At 37.1% G+C, this 25,783-nt stretch overlaps 3 protein-coding genes across 5 annotated transcripts in view; 1 reads left to right on the top strand and 2 right to left on the bottom strand.

The window, feature by feature from the left end:
- Positions 1–592: 592 nt before the first annotated feature.
- LOC130915085 (tRNA N(3)-methylcytidine methyltransferase METTL6-like) lies at positions 593–8,873 on the bottom strand. Its single transcript, XM_057834809.1, has 5 exons — positions 8,417–8,873; positions 5,491–5,625; positions 3,588–3,758; positions 3,371–3,512; positions 593–1,299 (listed from the first exon to the last, which is right to left on the bottom strand). Exons 1-5 carry the CDS (start codon positions 8,693–8,695, stop codon positions 1,157–1,159), a joined length of 870 nt encoding a protein of 289 aa, XP_057690792.1. The 5' UTR covers positions 8,696–8,873; the 3' UTR covers positions 593–1,156.
- A 1,837-nt stretch (positions 8,874–10,710) lies between these two features.
- On the top strand, positions 10,711–21,695 carry LOC130915087 (ELL-associated factor 1-like). Its single transcript, XM_057834814.1, has 6 exons — positions 10,711–10,972; positions 12,423–12,517; positions 14,064–14,200; positions 14,301–14,473; positions 19,919–20,137; positions 20,230–21,695. The coding sequence occupies exons 1-6, from the start codon at positions 10,870–10,872 to the stop codon at positions 20,277–20,279; spliced, it is 777 nt and encodes a 258-aa protein (XP_057690797.1). The 5' UTR covers positions 10,711–10,869; the 3' UTR covers positions 20,280–21,695.
- The window catches only part of LOC130915083 (BMP-binding endothelial regulator protein-like), a 64,714-nt gene continuing 60,457 nt past the window's right edge, over positions 21,527–25,783 (bottom strand). For all 3 annotated transcript variants that reach the window (XM_057834804.1, XM_057834806.1, XM_057834805.1), the window contains one exon: positions 21,527–24,635. In XM_057834804.1, coding sequence (XP_057690787.1) covers positions 24,454–24,635 — 182 coding nt within the window. In that variant the 3' untranslated portion in view covers positions 21,527–24,453. The remainder of the gene's footprint in view (positions 24,636–25,783) is intronic.

Below are 25,783 nucleotides of genomic sequence, written 5' to 3'. Positions count from 1 at the left end.
GTTGCTTAACAACAGCCCCAAAACATCACTGCTCTAGAGGAGATCTGCATGGAGGAATGGGCCAAAATGCCAGAAACAGTGTGAGAAAACCTTGTGAAGAGTTACAGAAAACGGTTGGCCTCCGTTATTGCCAACAAAAAGGGTACATAACAAAGTATTGAGATGAACTTTTGGTATTGACCAAATACTTATTTTCCACCATGATTTGCAAATAAATTCTTTGAAAATCACACAATGTGATTTTCTGTTTTTTTTTCTTTTCTCCACAGTCTGTCTCTCATGGTTCAAGTTTACCCATGTTGACAATTACAGGCCTCTCTAATATTTTCAAGTGGGATAACTTGCACAATTAGTGGTTGACTAAATACTTATTTGCCCCACTGTATATTGTCTAAAGGTTGTGCTACAAAGTATTAGGCTGAGGGTACCAGTACTTTTGTCCAGCCCATTTTTGGAGTTTTGTGTAAAATAATGATTTTTTTTTCATTCTCTTTTGTTTTTTTTCATTCCAAGCAAAGTAAATGAAAATATTACTACCAAAGCATTTGTAATTGCTTTCTCTGATATATTGCACTGGTATTGATAGATAAATAAATTAGTTGCCAAACAAATAAGATAATGTAAACTACAGTCAAGTCAGGAAGATGTAATAAAAATATTATTTTTGAAGGAAAAAAAGTCACCCATTTTGTTTTCATTGTTACTTTCAACATGCTTAAAACAACCTCAGGGTAATTGGTAATATGTATCCGATTAATCGTTTAGGTAATCGGCTGATTAATCGATTATGTAAATAATCGATAGTTGCAACCCTACTACCTGTGATTTTTGTGTTCATAATTCACTGCACATTTGTGTCGTGACTTCAGTCGTTTTAAAGGTGACGTTGTCACGACAGTCAGCGAAATTGTGGAAGTTATGTAACCGCAAAGTAAAAGCCTCAGGCAGGACTGGTCACATGACCTTTTGCAAAGCTTTCACTTCCTGTCGGCTTCCTCAGGATGACTGTAGGGCACTTGTCATTCAACAAAAACAAGGTTTTTTTTTGGAACTGTACTTTTAGATCTCAATATGTCATTATGTAATGTCATCCCTTCTAAAAAAAAAAACAACAACTTTATTTATATCACAGTAAATATCAAGCAAAACGGTGACTTTATGATTGTAGTTTGATAAACTTGCTTTGCAAGAAAACTCTGGGAACGCAAAGTCCTTCTTTTTTGTTGACAGTCTCCCGCCGTACGTATTCGTTGGCGACGCAGCGGAAGCCCGCCTCAGAGAATAGCGCCGCCAGAAAGTCTGGAAACACACAGATGTGGGGTGCATACTAGTAAACGATGCGCCTTTGTGTTGACGATGATAGACGTCCAATCATGTGGCTTTTAAAAACCAAAAATAAAATTCTTTGAATTAGTTTATAACTAGGAAATGTCAAATCCATTTGATTTGGGAGGGTGGGCAGCGGATGAACGAATGTCCAAAGTCGTTAATGACAGCCAATGAGCTAACTGTAGAGAACCTCATGTTAGAATTTTGGTCAAAAGAAGCAAATTGAGATTATTTTCTAATATACATTACAAACATACAATCATGTGAAAAAAATCAGGACCCCCCCATTACAGTGGGGCAAATAAGTATTTAGTCAACCACCAATTGTGCAAGTTCTCCTACTTGAAAAGATTAGCTAGGCCTGTAATTGTCAACATGGGTAAACCTCAACCATGAGAGACAGAATGTGGGGAAAAAAAACAGAAAATCACATTGTTTGATTTTTAAAGAATTTAATTCCAAATTAGAGTGGAAAAGAAGTATTTGGTCACCTACAAACAAGCAAGATTTCTGGCTGTCAAAGAGGTCTAACCTCTTCTAACAAGGTCTAACGAGGCGCCACTCGTTACCTGTATAAATGGCACCTCTTAAAACTCATTATCGGTATAAAAGACACTTATCCACAACCTCAGTCAGTCATACTCCAAACTCCACTATGGCCAAGACCAAAGAGCTGTCGAAGGACACCAGAGACAAAATTGTAGACCTGCACCTGGCTGGGAAGACTGAATCTGCAATAGGTAAAACGCTTGGTGTAAAGAAGTCAATTGTGGGAGCAATTATTAGAAAATGGAAGACATACAAGACCACTGATAATCTCCCTCGATCTGGGGCTCCATGCAAGATCTCACCCCGTGGCGTCAAAATGATAACAAGAACGGTGAGCAAAAATCCCAGAACCACACGGGGGACCTAGTGAATGACCTACAGAGAGCTAGGACCACAGTAACAAAAGCTACTATTAGTAACACAATGCGCCGCCAGGGACTCAAATCCTGCACTGCCAGACGTGTCCCCCTGCTGAAGCCAGTACACGTCCAGGCTTGTCTGCGGTTCGCTAGAGAGCATTTGGATGATCCAGAAGAAGACTGGGAGAATGTGTTATGGTCAGATGAAACCAAAATAGAACTTTTTGGTAGAAACACAGGTTCTCGTGTTTGGAGGAGAAAGAATACTGAATTGGATCCGAAGAACATCATACCCACTGTGAAGCATGGTGGTGGAAACATCATGCTTTGGGGCTGTTTTTCTGCAAAGGGACCAGGACGACTGATCTGTGTAAAGGAAAGAATAAATGGGGCCATGTATCGAGAGATTTTGGGTGAAAATCTCCTTCCATCAGCAAGGGCATTGAAAATAAGGCGTTGCTGGGTCTTTCAACATGACAGTGATCCCAGAGACACAGCCAGGGCAACAAAGGAGTGGTTTCGTAAGAAGCATTTCAAGGCCCTGTAGTGGCCTAGCCAGTCTTCAGATCTCAACCCCATAGAAAATATGTGGAGGGAGTTGAAAGTCCGCGTTGCCCAACGACAGCCCCAAAACATCACTGCTCTAGAGCAGATCTGCACGGAGGCATGGGCCAAAATACCAGCAACAGTGTGTGAAAAGCTTGTGAAGAGTTACAGAAAACGTTTGGCCTCCGTTATTGCCAACAAAGGGTACATAACCAAGTATTGAGATGAACTTTTGGTATTGCCAAATACTTATTTTACACTATGATTTGCAAATAAATTCTTTAAAAATCAAACCATGAGATTTTCTGGGGTTTTTTTCCCACACACTGTCTCTCATGGTTGAGGTTTACCCTTGTTGACAATTACAGGCCTCTCTAATATTTTCAAGTGGGAGAACTTGCACAATTAGTGGTTGAGTAAATACTTATTTGCCCCACTGTATATAGATACTGTATATAAAGAGACCCATTCGGATTGAACATCTAGCGCCGTCAATGGCAGCCAATAATTTAAGGGATTTATGTCTAATATTTATAGTACTAGTTCTTGTGAAAGCATTCACATATTCAGGAAATTCAAGTTCCCACCTTTGGAAAAGAAGTAGGATCTGGTCCCGTCCTGTCTTACGTAGAAATTTTCTGCCAATTTGCTGCTAGCTTTGAACCTCCGCATCGCATGATCATGAACGCCGTAGTCTCGGAAGAGAACAGCGCCGCCAGTTTTCAGCGCCTTTGAGGAGAACGGCCAAGAAATGACGCTCTGCTCGGACAACATCGAGAATTCAGTCGTGCATGATGAATTCACCCTGTGGATATTACGCACGGCCAGCGCCATCTTGTCGGGATGGATGGCGGACAGCACGAAAATTAGTGTGGCGACGTCAACGCTACCCTCGGGAATGTTGTCTCGCAAGTCGTCGCGGGTCAGGTCGCACTGGAAGACGGCGCAGCGCTCGGGAGAACAAAGGGGATTTTTCTGTTGGCGAAAAACAATTCAGCTTTAAAAGTAAAGTCTTTCGCTTACACAGTGCCTTGCAAAAGTATTCGGCCCCCTTGAATCTTGCAACCTTTCGCCACATTTCAGGCTTCAAACAAAGATATGAAATTTAATTTTTTTGTCAAGAATCAACAACAAGTGGGACACAATCGTGAAGTGGAACAACATTTATTGAATAATTTAAACTTTTTTAACAAATAAAAAACTGAAAAGTGGGGCGTGCAATAGTATTCGGCCCCCTTGCGTTAATACTTTGTAGCGCCACCTTTTGCTCCAATTACAGCTGCAAGTCGCTTGGGGTATGAGAGACTGACATTCTTGCCCATTCTTCCTTGCAAAACAGCTCGAGCTCAGTGAGGTTGGATGGAGAGTGTTTGTGAACAGCAGTCTTCAGCTCTTTCCACAGATTCTCCATTGGATTCAGGTCTGGACTTTGACTTGGCCATTCTAACACCTGGATACGTTTATTTTTGAACCATTCCATTGTAGATTTGGCTTTATGTTTTGGATCATTGTCCTGTTGGAAGATAAATCTCCGTCCCAGTCTCAGGTCTTGTGCAGATACCAACAGGTTTTCTTCCAGAATGTTCCTGTATTTGGCTGCATCCATCTTCCCTTCAATTTTAACCATCTTCCCTGTCCCTGCTGAAGAAAAGCTGGCCCAAACCATGATGCTGCCACCACCATGTTTGACAGAGGGGATGGTGTGTTCAGGGTGATGAGCTGTGTTGCTTTTACGCCAAACATATCGTTTTGCATTGTGGCCAAAAAGTTCCATTTTGGTTTCATCTGACCAGAGCACCTTCTTCCACATGTTTGGTGTGTCTCCCAGGTGGCTTGTGGCAAACTTTAAACGGGACTTTTTATGGATATCTTTGAGAAATGGCTTTCTTCTTGCCACTCTTCCATAAAGGCCAGATTTGTGCATTGTACGAATGATTGTTGTCCTATGGACAGACTCTCCCACCTCAGCTGTAGATCTCTGCAGTTCACCCAGAGTGATCATGGGCCTCTTGGCTGCATCTCTGATCAGTTTTCTCCTTGTTTGAGAAGAAAGTTTGGAAGGACGGCCGGGTCTTGGTAGATTTGCAGTGGTCTGATGCTCCTTCCATTTCAATATAATGGCTTGCACAGTGCTCCTTGAGATGTTTAAATCTTGGGAAATCTTTTTGTATCCAAATCCGGCTTTAAACTTCTCCACAACAGTATCTCGGACCTGCCTGGTGTGTTCCTTGGTTTTCCTAATGCTCTCTGCACTTTAAACAGAACCCTGAGACTATCACAGAGCAGGTGCATTAATACGGAGACTTGATTACACACAGGTGGATTCTATTTATCATCATCGGTCATTTAGGACAACATTGGATCATTCAGAGATCCTCACTGAACTTCTGGAGTGAGTTTGCTGCACTGAAAGTAAAGGGGCCGAATAATATTGCACGCCCCACTTTTTAGTTTTTTATTTGTTAAAAAAGTTTAAATTATCCAATAAATGTTGTTCCACTTCACGATTGTGTCCCACTTGTTGTTGATTCTTTTCCACTTCACGATTGTGTCCCACTTGTTGTTGATTCTTGACAAAAAAATTAAATTTCATATCTTTATGTTTGAAGCCTGAAATGTGGCGAAAGGTTGTAAGATTCAAGGGGGCCGAATACTTTTGCAAAGCACTGTATAATTATTTGACGAGTTTTTCTCTGTAAAATCTCACTTTGACAAAGTCGACAGCTCTGGGTGAGAAGTCGCAGGCGTAGACAAAGATGTCGCGCTCGTCCTCCAGGAGGGGGAAGATGCAATTCCCGACGCCGCATCCAGCCTCAAGCAGTACCAACCTCTGCGACTCACACTAAAAAAAATACAAAAACATTGTAACATCCTTTTTTTTTTTTTTTTTAAATAAAATCATTATTTTTCAACAGTTGAAAATACATTGAGAAAAAAAAAAACGTAATTCTATTGAATTAATATAGTATGATTTGTATTTTAAAAAATGACAATAAGATTATTCTTCACAAGTTAAATTGAAAATATGAAATCACCCAAAAATGAGATTACGTCATTGAAGTTTCTACAAATATAGTAATTAAAAAAATAAAATGTAATATTTTCAATCTACAATGTAATTAACTTCCCGCATTAAGCAAAAAATGAATGCAACACAATTATTTTTATAAATTAAATAAAACAAACATTTGAAAATAGAAAATAAAATAACAACAAATGAGATTACACCATTGGCATTTCTACAAGTTTAAAAAATGAAATTGTGTTTGATTATTTTGAATGTGAAATTGTTTTGTTTTTTAGTAAAAAAAAAAAACAAATACAATAAAATTATTTTTTTAAATGAGCTGATAAAAATTAGGGCTGTCAAACGATTAAAAATTTTAATCGAGTTAATTACAGCTTAAAAATTAATTAACCGTAATTAATCGCAATTCAAACCATCCATAAAATATGCCATATTTTTCTGTAAATTATTGTTGGAATGGAAAAGACATAAGACGGATATATACATTCAACACACGGTACATAAGTACTGTATTTGTTTATTATAACGATAAATCAACAAGATGGCTTTAACATTATTAACATTCTATTAAAGCGATCCATGGATAGAAAGACTTGTAGTTCTTAAAAGATAAATGTTAGTACAAGTTATAGAAATTTTATATCAAAACCCCTCTTAATGTTTTCGTTTTATTAAAATTTGTAAAATTTTCAATCAAAAAATAAACTAGTAGCTCGCCATTGTTGATGTCAATAATTACACCATGCTCACTCATGGTACTAACCCATAAAATCAGTTGAACCCAAACGCCAGCAGAGGGAGCCAAACACCAAAAAACAAGTAACAAGCGGACATTACACTGTACTGTCATTTTAGTCTGTTTGCGCGGGGCATGTGCGTTAATTGTAGAGGTGTGCGAAATTTCCGATTCTTAGATTATTCGCGATTCGGCCGTGGAAGATTCGAGAACGATTCACAAACATCCAAATTCCGATTATTGAATTATACCAGGTAAAGCGGAAGTAAAACACACTCAGCGCGCCGCGTGGTCTTCGGGACACAATGAGGAACGGAGCGAGAGTAGCTAAATATCATGCTTATCACTACCCGGCCCCTCGGGTAATGCCAATGCTCAACTCACGGCTCTAGCTCAACTCATGCCACGAGATAAAGAAACAATAACATACCTGAATGCTGCCGACAGCTGCTACAAAGTACGTCCACATAATGGTACGGTGGATATCATATTTATATTGGACTAGATGCAAAATAGACTCGGTGGCGTTAGCAGCACATGTACGGAAACCTAGACGCGGGCGTTAGTAAACGGCCGCCATCTTAAAGCAGACTTCCCTGCAAGGCTGTTGTAGCAAACCTTCCAAGCGAACCTAATTAACTTTTTATCTAAAATACTCCTAAATCGGTAAAATATTGACTTGAATCTATCTTTAAAATAGTTTTAAACTTTTACATGTCGAAAGTAGACAAAATAGAAATTATGGAATAACGGGAGCAAATTTAACAACTTTAACGGTTGATTCACAACATTAAATTAATTGAATGTAGTTTAAAGCTGCTGATACAGAATGCGGATTTGAGTATATTATTTATTGTTTGTATTTAACTGTTAACTTGATACTGAAATAGTCGTTTATTTTATTTAAGCCTGCGAGGCATTTTTGTTTTTGTTTTTTTTTAACAGTTTTTGTAACTAATGTACAAAACATTAAAAGCAGCTAATAGCGGGGAGGGGGGTCATCGATAATCGATTTATAATTGAATCGTAACCTCTGAATCGTAATCCTAACCGAATCGTTAGGTGCCCAAAGATTCCCACCTCTAGTTAATTGCATAAAATATTTTAACGTGATTAATTAAAAAATTAATTAATTAATTAATTATTAATTATAAAATACATTTTGACAGCCCTAATAAAAATACAAAAATTTGACAAAATAAAATTCAATAAAAATCAAAAATCAATTTTAAAAAGATTTTAAAAAATACACTTTAAAGGAAACGAAATACTGTAATTGTGTTTAATTCATCTTTATAATAAACATTTTAAAGACACACTTGGTAGCTTCTCAGTTTTGGTTGATTTTAGTGTCGCCGGCTGACAGAAGCTGCAGTGTTTTGCCTTAAAGAAGACAGATGTATGATGACTATTTATGTGTATCCTAGTAGCCTGCTTTTTTTCCCCCCTCTTCAGACAAAACTTTTTGTCTCTTGTTGCTCTGCCAACTTTGCAGAATTCGTGCAAAAGCGTTCGCATGTACGTCGGTCGGTCTTTACAATGAATAGGGAGAGGGGAAGTTGACGTATGCCGTAAAGCAGTCAGCACATTTGTAGGTTTTTTTCTGTGGCAGGTTTCCCGACACCCTCCAAAAAGTTAACTAGTGCTGGTGAAAGCGGTGCAGATCCACTCAAGCTATAAAAGCGGTGTCATTCAATTAGTTTTCAGTCGCATATTATCACAAATTTTATGAAAATATGTTATAAAGGTTGAAAAGTTACCAAGTGTTGCTTTAATTCATTGAAAAAAAAAAAACACAATATTACATCGTCAACGCTGCGTTCAAACTTTAAACTCTTGCAGTTTCAAAAAAAGTAAACAAAAACAAACCTGTCTACACGTCTTGAGCTCCTCGAACTCCCTGCTAGTCCAGTGTCTATCCTTGAAAAAATTGGTAGTATTCCTTTTGTAGAACAAGTCCCAATTCTTCTGCGCTTCTTTCTCCAGCTTAATTTGCTTAAAAGCAGACACCAAACTTTGCTCTCCTCCATTTTTATCTTCCGCAAGGCTTAAAAAGTCTTGTTTGTTGACTTCATCTTCCACGTTGTCTCCGTCGCAGGGTGTGACGTTATCACCAGGAGACGACGTTTTACTGTTCAAATCAGCCATTTCGCGTTAAAATAGCTTTTAGTTGATCGTTAAGTATATAATGTAAAGTACATATTTCAATTTCTAGTCTAATATAAGACGGAGATATGACACAGTGCTAAAATTTTAGTCAACGAACTAGGAAAATCGAAATATATGTGTATCCACATCCATGTTGTCCATCTGTTAAAATGTTCCGTGTAGGAACTAAACAGCGGGCGACATTTCAAATGTTCCGGATATAAAAAGACAAAATAACGCCCAAAATAAATGCATACATTTTAAAAATGCACATTCATTTTATATTTGTGTTTATTACTTTTGGGATTAAAAAAAATAAAAATGACAAACAATTGATTTTCGACGTTATTTAATTAATCAACGATAGCTAAACTAGCTAGCGTCCACTGTGAAACAACTCATACATTTTAAGACTTTGAAAACGGACACAAAATGTATCCTAGCGACGTACAAACACATCATGTATCGTTATAGTCGACTCTTTTAAGTCAGACGCTGAAGTCCAAACAAATCCACAAAAAGATTAGTTGTTTTATTCTTCTTTTTATACTGGGACGATGACATCTTGGACGTCGTGGTCCCTTCCAGTCAAGCATTATGATGAGGGGAACGTCATACAACACGTTAACCATGACGTCAAGTGCTTTAAAAAAACACTAACTTAGTAATGATGTTTTAGAGCACTTTTTTAAAAAGCATATTTGTATATACAAGCAGTTTGGTTTATTAACAGGTTAGTGTTCACGAATTGATATTTTTCTTTGTATACATCTGTTGGATATCCTTGTGAGTATGAGGGATTAATATTATTTTTTGTAATTTTGTAATTCCAATTTGCTAGCACTCTTTGGGGGAAAATGCATAAAAATCCAGCTGTGGTTCGTTATGATTGTATAACAATTGATTTTTGTCAATACAGTATACTTAAAATCTGAAAAATGAATGGTTTTACGATGCATTTTTCAAAATAGGACATTAGTGACCTCTAGTGTTTATTTGTAGCTAGTTCATCTGGTTTCTGGAAAGCAGATGAAATTCAATACACGTTAAATCTTGTTAATTATGGAGTACCAGGAGTGCAAAAATTCAATAAATAAATACACAATTAAGTAAATAGTTAAAAGTGTCATTGAAATGCTTCTATTGTAACATTTATTTATTCATTTCAATATTTATTTGAATATTTATTTCAATTTATATTCATGTATTTTATTATTTATTTATTTATTTCAATTAATATTTACTTAGATTTTTATTTATTTATTTCAATTAATATTTATTTATTTCGATATTTATTTATTTATTTCCATTTTTTAAAAATTTATTTCAATTTGTTTTTATTTATTTGAATTCATATTTATTTCAAAATTTATTTCGATATTTATTTATTTAAATTTTTATTCATTTATTTCAATTTTTATTTAATTATTTCAATTTCAATGAATATAAATTGAAATAAATGTATATAAATTGAAATAGATAATTAATATTGAAATACAAGTATTTTAATGACACTTTTAATTATTTATTTAATTGTGTATTTATTTATTGAATTTTTGCACTCCTGGTCCTCCATAGTAAATAAGAAAAAAAGACGAGCCAAAAAATGTATTAGATGAAAATTATCACCGAAAATCTTGTAAAATATGTGACAACTCGATGAAATAAATGTCACACAAGCAACGTATAAGGCGGAAAATACATATTATTTTTATTATTTTTTTTATTTCTTGGGGGAAAATATAATACGGAACGAAAACAAGACACCGTAATAAAAACTAATAGAAGATTTAAAAAGACATTCAAAAATACTAGTAAACAAATACGTAGAGATATTACACACACAAAATAATATAATGTGAAAGACAATACTCGCATATCAAAAATGTAAAATGTATCCAAATAGTATGTTGGGGTTTAAGTTTCCTTTTTATTTTAATTTAAAGTGTATTTTTTTTCCTTTTACTGCCGCTAAAATATTGACGGAAGTGACGTAGTCATGACATACGGGATGTTTTGCTAGCTGTTAGCCGCCTGGCTAACCTTGTCTCAGCTGACCTAATATTAGACAAATCTTGCTCTTTTTACAAACTTCTTTTCGTTTATTCATTTTTTCCGGAATTTGTAATGAAAGTTTAAAGTTTGTGCTCGTTTGACGACCAGAAAGGGAGAAGATGAACGGAAGTACGAACCCGCTGCTGGACAAAGAAGAGCATGTTTTGAAGCTCGGCGAAAGCTTTGAGAAAAGGCCAAAGTCCTCCTTTCACACCATCAGATGTGAGTAAACAACAACCAAACAAACAAATTTTATGTATTACAGGGCTTTTTTGGGGGAACAGATTTAGCGGTCTGGTAACAACATAATAGCATTGTAAAAAAAAAAATAAATAAATAAATCGTCCTTTACTGAGTGTGGCATTTAGTCTTGATTGTTGTGAGACTGAAATGGCATACTAATTTAACAAATAAAAGAAAAATCAATAGCAAAGTACAAAGTGAAAATTCATAAAGAAAAAAAGGTAAACTTTTCACTGAATGAAAATAAATGAATTAAAAAATAAATAAATAAAAAAATTACACGACAGATTTTCAATTGATTACAGTACTGGGCTATAGATAAAAACATAGAAATGAAATAAAACATTTTTAAATATATAGAAAAATATTTTAGAATGTGAAAGAGAAATGTTTACACAGGAAAAAATGTAAACAATTCCCTCTTTTAGACCTAAATTCCAAACGAGATAAATAAGAATAGTACAAAAAAAAATTGATACAAATGTTTCAGAAATAATGCTGAAAATGTAACAAAAATATTAAAATTTTATATAAATTATATACAAATGTCAATGGCATCTATTTCTCAAACTAGAGACTCTTACGTACTTGTCTTCTTGCTCGGTTGTGCAGCGGGGCCTCCCGCTTCTTTTTATACTCTGGTTCGAGCTTGTTTGTGCTGCTCCTTGAAGTGGGTGGTACACAGCGTTATCGTAAATCTTCAATTTCTTGGCAATTTCTCTAGTGGAATAGCCTTCATTTCTAAGAACAGACTGTCAAGTTTCACGTGAAAGTTGTCTTTTTCTGGCCATTTTGAGAGTTTCATCAAACCCACAAAGGTGATGCTCCAGATACCGGTTTTATAGCTTCTCTAACCACCTAAACTGTTTTGAGCTGTGCCAACATAATTGCACAAGGTTTTCTAATCATCTATTATCCTTCTAAGGCAACTAGCAAACACAATATACCATTAGAACACTGGAGTGGCCTCTTTGCAAAACTACGTAGATATTGCATTAAAACCGGATGTTTCCAGCTAGAATAGTAATTTACCACATTGATAATGTATAGAGTTTTTTTTCTGATTAGTTTAATGTTATTTCCATTGAAAAAACTGTGCTTTTCTTTCAAAACGGAGGACATTTCTAAGGGACCCCAAACTTTTGAACGGTAGTGTACATGAAAATAGAAAAAACAATACATCGTATTCGGAAAAATACCAAATATTGGATAAAATTATGCACATTTTCTCAACCAAAAATATCCCATTCACCCCAAAATTGCCAAAATATACCTATTTTGTCTACTATATATAAAACATCTGAAAACAATTTAAAACTATTTAACAGAATACTCCATTATACAGAACAGAATGGCTACATAAAACTTGATAGAAAAATTGAATTGTCGCCGTCATTTCTGACAATGAATACAATTTAATTTTGAACAGATGACTTCAAACCGGCGTCCATTGACACGAGCTGCGAAGGAGAACTGCACGTTGGCAAAGGAGATGAAGTCACCATCACGCTGCCTCACATTCCGGTACGACGTTTTTATTAACTTATTGGCTGGGTCCAGTTGTGTGGCTCCTTTTGCTGTGTATGGATCGGACGTCTTGCACCGTCAATAGCAGACAAATGAGCTAAAAAATAAAATGTGTCCTTCCTCTGGCCAGTATGCACCCTTCGGTCCATTGGTTTATCATTAGTAGACGTCAATAGCTGCGAATAAGTTAAAAAATAACCCTCCTATCAATTAGTTTGGCATTACAGTAGTAGGCACCCAATCTGCAGATGATGAGTTCAACTCCTCGATGCCTGAATCTACATTGAACAAATTTACATGAATACATACAGTGGGGAGAGTGGGGAGAACAAGTATTTGATACACTGCCTATGGATTTTCCCATTGGCAGTGTATCAAATACTTGTACTCCCCACTGTAAGTGCATAAAATTAGTATTAATTAAAGCAATATGCAATAAAAAAAATAAAAATACAGCTAAACGTTTGAAGACTCAACAAAATCATCATAAAAAAGTTTTAAAAGAAAAATAAATTTAGATTACACATGAAAAATATATATATATTTCAAGTTTTATTTTTTAAATAAATTGAAAAATGTATTATTCTTATATATTTAAAAATATCTGTTTAAAATCTTTCTATAAATTTTTAAAAATTTAGAATTTCTAGTTTTTAAATGAATTTTTTCAATTTAATCTCATTTTTTATGACTACTAGTTTTACTTTACTACAATTTTTATGTACTTTTTAAAAATGTATTTTCATGCATGCCTCAAATTACATTTAACAAATATACATAATTTGAATATGCTAAAGTAAAGACATAATAATTTAAAAGAAGTAAAAATAAATTTAGAAGATACATTATGATAAAAAAAAGCATTTTAAATTAAAAATAATTTAAAAAGAAAGAATTAACTTTATTAAATATTATTTTATCATACAAATTTTTTTTTTATTATTACTTATTTTTATGATCTTTTATTACATTAAAATATTTGTATTCATTATTTTGTTTTATTACTTTATTTTGAATTTTCGATATTTTTATGATTAGTAATTTATTTTTTATATTACAAAATATATTGTTTTAAATTTATTTTGTTTTAAACTTAATATATTTTATCGTTTTATCATTATAATTTTTTAACATAAATTTTGGATTTACAGTCTAACTGAAGTTTTCAATTTAATCTGTTATTTTTTATTACTATTATTTTTATGTACTCATGTAAAATGTATTTTTATGTATATATATTCCCCTAATTCTTTTAACTCATTCACTCCCAAAGACTTATAAACAATGTTGTTTATGATGTTCGACTGCTCATAACTTAAAAACAAAAAATATTACAGCTTTTTTATGATGAAAGCTGGCAATGCAATCTTTCTTTTTTATAAGTTTTGCGTTCATGTATCTATAGAACACAATATTCTGTTTCGCTTAAAAGAAAGGCTTGTCTTAGATGTTACATGTTTTGTAGTGAATGAGTTAATGCACTAGCATATTTGTTAAATGCAAATTCAGGGTGTTTTGAAAAGGTCGCTGTTGTTGCTGCTAGGGCTCCACGCCGCCCATGACTGTATTCAAAGGCAACAAGCGACAATACCAGAAGGACTGCGTGCTCATCATCAATCACGACACTGGCGCCTTCGTGCTGGAGAAGCTCAGCAGCAGCATCCAGGTCAAGAAAACCAGGTGTTATATATTTTCTAGTATCATTATCAAGTAGGAAACGTTAGCATTGTGACGACAGTAGGGCTGATGTGCCACTCAAATCTGTTGTGTGTGGGTTCAGAGCGGAAGGCAGTAGTAAGATTCAAGCCCGCATCGAGCAGCAGGCGGTGCGGACCAACCAGGCGGGGCCTCAGTTTCGGGCGCCGACAAAGCCGGGCGTCTCAGCCAAGACATCGCCCTCGCCCTCCAAGGACGACCCCTCGCCCGAACCGCAGCTGGACGACATCAAGAGAGGTGAGCATGTGCCGATTTGAGATTTTGACGGTATCATAACCTTAAGCAAAAATACTGTGGTATCATGGTATTGCAACTATAGCTCTAAAATGTGTTTTTTTTTAAATGGGTTGAAAAAAATCCATTGAAGATTTTTTTGCACAACATATTTGCAAATTGGAACATAAACATGAATATAATGCAACAATAAATAAATTAGTGCTGCAACGATTAATCGATGAACTCGAGTATTCGATTAGAAAAAAAATATTCGAATTAAATTTTGTTGCCTCGAGTATTCGTTTAATTAAAGTGGCGTTGTAATGGTTTATTTTGAAAGTGTTTGCATTTAGTTTTATTGATTAGGGTGGATACACTGCTGTCTGGTCTGCCTCTTACATGGCTGGATCCAACTGCTCCCTGTTAAGACCAACGTAAGCTAAGTTTTTGTTTGAGCTAATGCTTTTTTAAATGCATTTATAATCTAGTTTATAGGTATATTTAGCCATTTTTTGTTTTGTTTTTTTGGTGGGAATGTGTGTCTGAACCAATTGTTTAGAGCATTTAAAAAAAAACTTTAGCATTTTATAGCGTTTAGGCTAGTGGACTTTTTCTATGCAAGTTAGCCAATTGTTCTTTTGTTTTACATAGATTCTCATTTTTTAAAAATACATTTATAATGTTTGAGGTTCAGCTCAGGTATTTTAATTTTTTATGTTCCTTATCTGATTACTGGATTATATGAACTAACTAGTCCATCAATTAATCGACTACTAAAATATACGATAGCTGCAGCCCTACTTTGATTGACTGAAAATAGTTCAATATTGGATTAAATGTCTTTTTTTGTCATGTATATTTATAATAGCTCTTTACCTAGAAAAAGAAAAAAAAATGTTTTATCCGATTACTCGATTAATCGATAGAATTTTCAGTCGATTACTCGATTACTAAAATATTCGATAGCTGCAGCCCTAAAATAAATAACAAAAAAAATAACAAATATTTTAAATAAAACTGAAATAAATAGAACTTATAAACTAAACCCACAGCTCAAGTTGCTAAACATTAGAACAAAAATATTTTTTTTCCATAAAAAAGAAAAAACACTTCTAAATAAAATTTAAAATAATTTATGTATATATCAAGCACGTCACTGACTTTAAAGCTTCATCTCAACATTTTTAGGGACATGCTCATTTTCTACATATTTCTCTTCTAAATAAAATGTAAAATAATATATGTATATATCAAGCCAAAGTTTCCGTATAGCACCTCCAACAATCAATTTGAATCCTTTCCATATCCCACTCCTACCGCAGTTGTTTGCTTTTCAATTCCCCTGTCTTTAGTTTGTTTGTCACTCCTATAACTGCTCCATATCGAAAAGGAAATACCATGATGCTCGCGGACGGCGCCAGGGCGCGGGAGGGGAAGACTGAAAAGAAAGCGACTGCGTTCACGTGCGCAGGCATGCACAGCGCCTTCTGTTTTATCCAAAGTATTTATTTTATTTAAAATCCATACATTGTTTTAGTATAAATATATGAATGTATTGTTGAAATTCGCCTCCCCAGTCAAGCCGCACGGAAACAGCGACAGCCATACAAAGTGCCGCTCTGTTGATGCTGCTTCGCGCGTGCCAACAGGGACGGCGGAATTTCGCGCGTTCATCTCTGATGTTAACCCTTTGTACTGACTCCATGTTCCAAAAGTTTGAAAAAGACTCGCCGAAAGCAGGTTGACAATTTATTCGTCGACAATGGTCAAAAACAAGGCAAAAGCAGACGACGGAGGGACAATTCTGGATCCAAAACAAGGCTACATGTTTCCGAGCAGCAAAATCTGTGTTGTCTCAGCGACCGATGCTGGTCTTGACGTCCCAAGCGCCTGCTATCAACTTTGTTATCCGGGCTGGCTCTACTTGTTGTCGGACAAAGAGCGCTTTGTCCTTGCAGAACTGATTTGCAAGTTTTGCAAACGTTGGGCTTCTGTGATAAGATGTTGTGTATTTATTCTGATTCTTTTCATTATACTATGGTGTGCTATCTACTGTATTCTACACTAGGTGTGTCAGAGCAGTACAGTCCCACAGTAAATATGAGAAATGATACTATTCCCTGATTAATTGTATTCCGTGTGTTCGAGTAATGCAAACAGTTAGACGGTGCCTACGAGAAACGGTACCACTTTTCCATTTCCCCCTCAGGAGCCCCGATAAGGTGATTAACTTTACTGTGTCAAGTCTGCCTAAACTATAGTTAAATGAATGTGTTAGACTAATGCAAACAATTATATGGTGTGTGAGAGAACGGTACCTTTTCCCTTCAATATATATATATATTTTTTTAAGTTAGCGAGAGAGAAGTCGCCCCGACCCGACTGTAAATAATCAGTGGGGCAAATAAGTATTTAGTCAACCACTAATTTGTGCAAGTTCTCCCACTTGAAAATATTAGAGAGGCTTGTAATTGTCAACATGGGTAAACCTCAACCATGAGAGACAGAATGTGAAAAAAAAAAACCTAGAAAATCACATTGTTTGATTTTTAAAGAATTTATTTGCAAATCATGGTGGAAATAAGTATTTGGTCTATACCAAAAGTTCATCTCAATACTTTGTTATGTACCCTTTGTTGGCAATAACGGAGTCCAAACGTTTTCTGTAACTCTTCACAAGCTTCTCACACACTGTTGCTGGTATTTTGGCCCATTCCTCCATGCAGATCTCCTCTATAGCAGTGATGTTTTGGGGCTGTCATTGGGCAGCACGGACTTTCAACTCCCTCCTCACCCTGTGGCGTCAAAATGATAACAAGAACGGGGAGCAAAAATCCCAGAACCACACGGGGGGACCTAGTGAATGACTTACAGAGAGCTGGGACCACAGTAACAAAGGCTACTATCAGTAACACAATGCGCCGCCAGGGACTCAAATCCTGCACTTCCAGACGTGTCCCCCTGCTGAAGAAAGTACACATCCAGGCCTGTGTGCGGTTCGCTAGAGCAGGGTTCCCCATCTGCCGAGCCGGTCCGTGGCGCATTTGCTACCAGGCCGCACAGAAATAATTTAATAACGACCGCATTCTGGCCGAATTAACCCTGTGCCCCTGCTTAACACACCAATATCTCTACTCTAGATATAATACTATGGGATAGATTACAATGTCGTCATAGAAGTCCATTGATTGGACAGCTAGCAGTACATCTTGTTTGTGTATATAATATATCTATGTGCGCTTGTCCTCGATAATAACGTATTACTAGGCCACGGGCACAGCACATTTGTTCCCGGAAATAATTAGCCCCCACACGAGCGAAGATAACTGGAAAACAGACGTCTTTGGAGATATTTTTACGGCGAAAAGGGCACCTGACGAGCCTACAACCTTGAAGACCCACGAACTGCGAAGGAGTGGATTTGTGACCCGTTTTTGAATAAACAGAGAGATCGCAAATGACGGTGACCTTATTAAACGTACATTTCAGACAACAACTCTACCGAGGTTCCCGATTAAAGTCATTCTGGAATATCCTGACATCGCGACAAGAGCACTGAAAACCTTGCTACAATTTCCAACATCATATCTTTGTGAAGCGGGCTTCTTAATTAATGTTTAACGACAAGGAGCACGGTGTGCAGTTGTTGTGTGCAGCTTACATGGCAGGATGAATCTGAGAAGAACTTTTCTACAAGTCCTTCCATGATTAAACGTAAGTTAATATTCCTTTCTTTCAAGAAAGTGTGTAGTGTTTACCTTGGAATCGCTGCATTTGCGCATTTTGCGGCTATGTTTAACGTTACGCGCATGCGCAGAACCGCATCGTTGCAATTTTTGATGGGTTGCAAAATTTGTCAGAACACCGGTTCGTGAAAAAAAAGACCCAAATAACACCGGTCCGTGGTGCAAAAAAGGTTGGGGACCCCTGCGCTAGAGAGCATTTGGATAATCCAGAAGAGGACTGGGAGAATGTGTTATGGTCAGATGAAACCAAAATAGAACTTTTTGGTAGAAACACAGGTTCTCGTGTTTGGAGGAGAAAGAATACTGAATTGCATCCGAAGAACACCATACCCACTGTGAAGCATGGGGTGGAAACATCATGCTTTGGGGCTGTTTTTCTGCAAAGGGACCAGGACAATTGATCTGTGTAAAGGAAAGAATGAATGGGGCCATGTATCGAGAGATTTTGACTGAAAATCTCCTTCCATCAGCAAGGGCATTAAAGATGAGACATGGCTGGGTCTTTCATTATGACAATGATCCCAAACACACAGCCAGGGCAACAAAGGAGTGGCTTCATAAGAAGCAGTTCAAGGTCCTGGAGTGGTTTAGCCAGTCTCCAGGTCTCAACCCCATAGAAAATCTGCGGAGGGAGTTGAAATTCCGTGTTGTCCAACGACAGCCCCAAAACATCACTGCTCTAGTGGAGATCTCCATGGAGGAATGGGCCAAAATACCAGCAACAGTGTGTGAAAACCTTGTGAAGAGTTACAGAAAACGTTTGGCCTCCGTTATTGCCAACAAAGGGTCACAACAAAGTATTGAGATGAACGTTTGGTATTGACCAAATACTTATTTTCCACCATTATTTGCAAATAAATTATTTAAAAATCAAACAATGTGATTTTCTGTTTTTTTTTTTCCCACATTCTGTCTCTCATGGTTGAGGTTTAACCATGTTGACAATTACAGGCCTCTCTAATATTTTCAAGTGGAAGAACTTGCACAATTAGTGGTTGACTAAATACTTATTTGCCCCACTGTAAGTCGCTCCAGAGTATAAGACGCACCCTCTGCCAAACTATGAAAAAAACTGCAACTTATAGTCCGAAAAGTACGGTAATCTGCTAAATCAGCCGAATTTGCAGTACATCTGCATGGTGTAAAGCAGGGTTGCCCAACCCCGGTCCTCGAGAGCCCCTATCCAGCTTGTTTTCCTTGTCTCCCTACTTTAACACACCTGAATCAAATGATCAGCTCATCAGCAAGCTCTGCAGCAGCCTGATAACGATCCTGATTAGCTGATTCAGGTGTGTTAGAGGAGGGAGACATGGAAAACAAGCTGGATAGGGGCTCTCGAGGACCGGGATTGGGCACCCTTGGTGTAAAGCAATGCCATATTGTGAGATGCTGACCCTGGTTTCGTCACATTCGCATTCGTCCTCAACCCGAGACTGGAGCCGGAAGTCACTCATTTTCATGGCGCAGGATTAAAAAAAATGAATAAGTAAAATGATCGCTTCCACACACATCCAAGCGGTCCATTTCATTCAGGAGTATAAAATACCGCGTGAAATATGAAACAAACATGCTTTTTGCTGCCATAGGCACTTTAAAGTTGCAAATCTTATATGAGATTTGCTGAAACCTGGAGAAACCCTGCATGAGCGACCCTGAGGTTCCCACTCTTAGTTACTACCCACCTGTGCAATTTTCCGTGTATTTTTTATTTTTTTTTAAGAGCTGCGAGCCGAAGTAGACGTAATCGAGCAGATGAGCAGCAGCGGTAGCAGCAGCTCGTCCGGCTCGGCCGCTGCCTCGCCCGCCGCCGGCGACAGCAGCGACGACGGCGAGCGCCCGTCGGGCCCTGTCCCGTCTCCGACCCCCGCCCGCCACACCCTTGCAAACGGTGGTGGCGAACGGCAACCGCCCGCTAACCACCAGCTCATTAACACGCTCAGTAAGTACAAAACAAACAAAATCACCAAACGTCCTCTAGAGGTCGCTAATGAACAGTTTTTGTTGTTTTTTTTTTTTTAATGACATAAACAGGAAGCGATCTTCAACTGAGCGAGTCGGGCAGCGACAGCGACGACGACTAAACCTTGTTTTAAATTTTTAATGGTACCCCATGCATGCACAGGAAAATCAAGTATTTTTTCACACAAAAAAAGTATTTTTTTCCCCAGATGTGAAATATTTAATTTTTGTATGTGAGAAAAGTTGAAAGATTCTATATGAGAGTGAGATTTATTTTCTGTACGTCACGTTAAGCTACATGCTAGTCATGCTTTTAACTCTTTCGGTGCTATTGACGTCTATAGACGTCCAATCACGTGACACTTAAAAATTAAAACTAAATGAGTTTGTTACAATAGACATTTAATCTAGTCCGATTGATTTGGACGTCTATCGCCGTCAATGGCAGTTAAAGAGTTAACATACACAAAAAAGGGAAAGTTTGCTTTTTTTTTTTCATTGTTGTTTGATGACACCTGAGAGTCAAAAATTGTTTAAAAAATGAAGAAAAAATAAGTTTAAAAAAAGTCCAATTGTTTTAAAAATGGTTAAATTCAATTTAAAAATTGAGTGTGTTAAACAAAAATTTGATGTTTATGTGATTTAAAAATATTTTTAAAGTTTTCCAGTCAATATGATGCAAAAAAGTCAGTCAAAAACAGTCAAATCAGCAAAAAAAAGAAGCTAAAAGCTGCTAAGACAAAAAAGAAATTGGTTTAATCTAATTTAAAAAGGGAGTGTTTTAAGGAAAATTGATTTTTATGTGATTTTAATTTTTTTCAAATCCTGTAAAAATGAAGCAAAAATGAGTAAAACAGTCAAATTGTTTAAAAAAAAAAGAGAGAAGCAGCTAAATAAAAAGAAATTGGTTAAATTAATTTAAAATTTGAGTGTTTTAAAAATAATTTTAAAAATGAAGCAAAAATGAGTCAAAAACAGCCAAATTGGTATAAAAAAAAGCTAGCAGCAAAACAAAAAAAAGTCAGTTAAAGTTTGAAAATTAGTGTTTTAAAGAAAAATCGTATGTGATTTAAATTTTTTTTTTTTTTTTTTTTTACAAGATTTAACTAACAGTCAAATTGGTCTTAAAAAAAGCTATAATCAGCAAAAGAAAAAGCAAAATTACTGGAAAAAAAATTCATGCATCAATGGGTTAATTAACTTTATATATTTTCTTCAAATTTTAATTTTAAATTTATTTTTAAGTTTCAGATTTTAAATTATGTTGTTTTATTTAATATATATATATATTTCATGTACTTATGTATTCAAACAATGCATCTTGATGTATGTCGGTTAAATGTAAATTCAGGTATTAAATTCACTTGACTAAGATCAAGAACAAGCTTTTTATTATAAGTTAAAAACCCAAGTGGTATTTGAGCTGCATTTGTTGTTACTTCCTCTGAATTGTGTTTGTTGCCACCTTACTGTACAAAATTGCAGCTGAGAAAATGTGTTGTATTATTGTTCAATTAAAAAAAAAAAAAAAAATCAAACAATATTTGTATAAAAAGCTCATTTTTAGCAAGGATGTTGAGAAAGACCAGTTGGATAAAAGATTATATTGTGGCTCTTAAATAATGAGGGGAAGATGTTATATATATTTTTTTCAATGAACACCTTCCGCAAAGACGCTACAGTACTTTTCAACAATAATACCAACACATGAGTCACATTTGGGCACACACAAGTACACACAACACATAAACATAAATAGCTTTTTGTACTTTTACAGTGAACCCCTGCCACATTTTAGTGCTGTACACTTTTGAAAGCATGCGTACTGTCCGGGTGTGTAATTTAAAAATATTTTTTGTTTGTTTGTGTTGCTTTGTTAAATCCAAATGGCATTATTCATTATGATATAATATGAAAATTGCTCTTCGTGATCACTTCCTGTTGATATTTTGACATAGATGGCCGTCAATGGCATCGATTTACAGATGTGTCAATGTAATCGAAGTATTTCAGCATCAATAGAATCGACATACATGGCCGTCAATGGCATGGACGTACTTGGCCATCAATGGCATGGATGTACATTTCTGTCAAGGCCATGGATGTACATGCCCGTACGTACATGACCGTCAATGGTATGGACCTACATGATTGTCAATGCCATGGATGTACATTGCCATCAATGGCATGGTTGTACATGGGTGTCAATGGCATGGACATACATGGCCTTCAATGGCAAGGACGTACATTGCCGTCAATGGCATTGACGTACATGATCGTCAATAGCATGGACGTACATGGCCGTCAATAGCATGGACGTACATGGCCGTCAATGGCATGGATGTCCGTTGGCTTCAATTGCATGGACGTACATGACCGTCAATGGCACCGACATACATTGGTGTCCATGGCATGGACGTACATTGCCGTACGTACATGACCGTCAATGGCATGGACGTACACTGGTTCAGTGGCATGGACGTACATGACCGTTCGTACATTACCGTCAATGGCATGGACGTACATAGCCGTTAATGCCATGGACATACATTGGTGTCAATGGAATGGACGTACATGGCCTTCAATGGCATGGACTTACATGGCCGTTAATACCATGGAGGTACATTGGTGTCAATTGCATGAATGAATGAATTAGCCGTCAATGGTATGGACTTACATGGCCGTTAATGCCATGAACATACATGACCGTCAATGGCATGGACGTACATAACCGTTCGTACATTACTGTCAATGGCATGGACGTACATGGCCATCAATAGCGTGGACGTATATGGCCGTCAACGGCATGGATGTCCGTTGGCTTCAATGGCATGGACGTACCTGACCGTCAATAGCATGGACGTACATGGCCGTCAATGGCATGGACGTCCGTTGGCTTCAATGACATGGACGTACCTGACCGTCAATAGCACAGACGTACATTGGTGTCAATGACATGGACGTACATTGCTGTATGTACATGACCGTCAATGGCATGGACATACATTGGTGTCAATGGCATGGACCTACATTGCCGTACGTACATGACCGTCAATGGCATGGACGTACATTGGTGTCAATGACATGGACGTACGTGACCGTTCGTACATTACCGTCAATGGCATGGACGTACATGGCCGTCAATGGCATGGACTTACATGGCCGTTAATGCCATGGACATACATTGGTGTCAATGGCATGGACGTTAATACCATGGACGTACATTGGTGTCAATTGCATGAATGAGTGAATGGCCGTCAATGGTAGTGACTTACATGGCCCTTAATGCCATGGACGTACATTGGTGTCAATGGCATGGATGTACATTGCAGTACGTACATGACCGTCAATGGCATGGACGTACATGACCGTTCGTACATTACTGTCAATGGCATGGACGTACATTGCCGTCAATGGTATGGACTTACATGGCCGTTAATGCCATGGACGTACATTGGTGTCAATGGCATGGACGTACATTGCCGTACGTACATGGCCGTCAATGCCATGAACATACATTGGTGTCAATGGCATGGACGTACATGGCCGTCAATGGCATGGATGTACATGGTCGTTAATGCCATGGACGTACATTGGTGTCAGTTGCATGAATGGCCGTCAATAGCATGGACGTATATGGCCGTCAATGGCATGGAAGTACGTTGGCTTCAATGGCATGGACGTATCTGACCGTCAATAGCATGGACGTACATGGCCGTCAATGGCATGGACGTCCGTTGGCTTCAATGGCATGGACGTACCTGACCGTCAATGGCAAGGGCGTACAAGGCTGTTAATGGCATAAACTTACCTGGGATACACTCCAATCAGCACACCTGGAAAGGACATTTTAACGCTAATTTCATTCCCACCATCAATGGTGAGTTTCTCAAAATCTTGATTTGTTTCGAGAAACTTGCCATAGCAGCGTGAGTGCTTTTCAAAGTGGCACTGAACTGGCGTGGGGGTGTGGCTCCCCTCAAATTCCCACAATGCACCGGGGTTCACTGTAAGTCATTAGTTAGCTGCGCCTTCGTGCTCCCGCTTTCGCTATATAAATTAACAGTATCAACACATGACAAATGTAGAAAAGCTGGTCATAAATCTCTTTGGCTTCCCGTACAAAATCGCCTCGTCCTCTCCGGAGACGGTCTCAAAGAGTCCAAAAAGTTCTGACGAGGTTCTCCCGCGAAAATATATCTCCTGAGTGTTTATTAAAAAGGGATTCCTTAAACCCTGAGTCTGTTTTGACGCATCTCAACAAGTCCGAGATGTTTTTTTTCGGGGGTCCGGTTGTCACCGCCCGGGGCACGCCAGGGGGCGGATGCAGCGTCCCTGGAAAAGCACCAAGTTGGCGGGACAGTGGCAGCCGGCCACGCAGGGCTTGCGGCACGGCCCGATCTCGTTCCAGTTGTCGCAGGTTTTGGTGCAGCCCGGACCGCACGTGTCGTATATCGCGCCGTGTTTGCACTGCGTAGCTGCCACATAACAACAACCGTGTCAGTTCACTGCCACTTTTTTGTTTGGTAGTAGTTTTGTTTGCAGGCTAGTACAAAAACTATGAACTTATTCGCTGCTATTGACATCCAATTCGATTGGAATATTCGTTCCTCCTAGTCAAAATTGATTGGACGTCTAGAGCCGTCAATGGCAGCCAATGAGTTCATGACTTGATGTTAATTTAATATACAAAAGCCTAAAAATTTAAAACCACTCGTCACAAGTATTCATAGATAGTTAGATATCTTTACATTTCAGTAAAAATATGCATGCTACTGTGTTGTTTCTATTTACACTGGACAGTTTTAGGTTGTAGCACTATTGATATGTTTAGTTGATTTTTATGTAAATTCAAAAAGAAACTGAATCTGATTGCTGCTAGCCCTTCCAGTTTAATGGTAAATAATACAGTGGACGTCTATTGTTGTCAATGGCAGCCAACGAGAAAAAAATCCAATTTAAAAAAAGTGAAGATACATGATTCTTTAATTACAGTAAATGTTCAATATTGTAATTATTTTTCTGTTTTTATTTATTATTCATGTAATGTTTTTGTCCTTTTGTAAGTTTTTAATATATATTTTTATTATATTATTATACTTTATAATATGTAATTTAATGTTCCAATATTAATGTCTTATATTCTTGTATTGTTTTGTCACGAAAACAATATTTTGATATTTTCTTTTTTGACTTTTACAGTCTTTATTCTTCTCTAAAATATTTGTGTTATTCTTAACATTTTAAAGCATCACTAGGTAACTTTTCAGTTTTGGTCAGTATTTAGTTGTAATTCATACGTTTGCTTTTTTCTCTCTTTTTTCTTCTGCTACTATTGGATCTCAGCACCGCATTTGACACGGTTGATCACAACATACTACTCAGCAGATTGGAACAGTGGGTAGGGCTTACTGACACTATTCTTCAGTGGTTCACATCCTATTTACATGATAGGGATTTCTTTGTGTCAACTGGAAACTATCAGTCAGAACGAACCAAATTCACGTGTGGAGTCCCTCAAGGGTCAATTCTTGGACCACTCTTATTTAACATCTATATGCTTCCGTTAGCTCAGATAATGGAACAGTATGACATCTCCTATCACGCCTATGCAGATGACACACAA

The sequence above is a fragment of the Corythoichthys intestinalis genome, chromosome 4, assembly GCF_030265065.1.
Source record: "Corythoichthys intestinalis isolate RoL2023-P3 chromosome 4, ASM3026506v1, whole genome shotgun sequence".
Classification (NCBI taxonomy): Eukaryota; Metazoa; Chordata; class Actinopteri; order Syngnathiformes; family Syngnathidae; genus Corythoichthys; species Corythoichthys intestinalis.
This window is presented reverse-complemented; position numbering and strand designations above follow the sequence as displayed.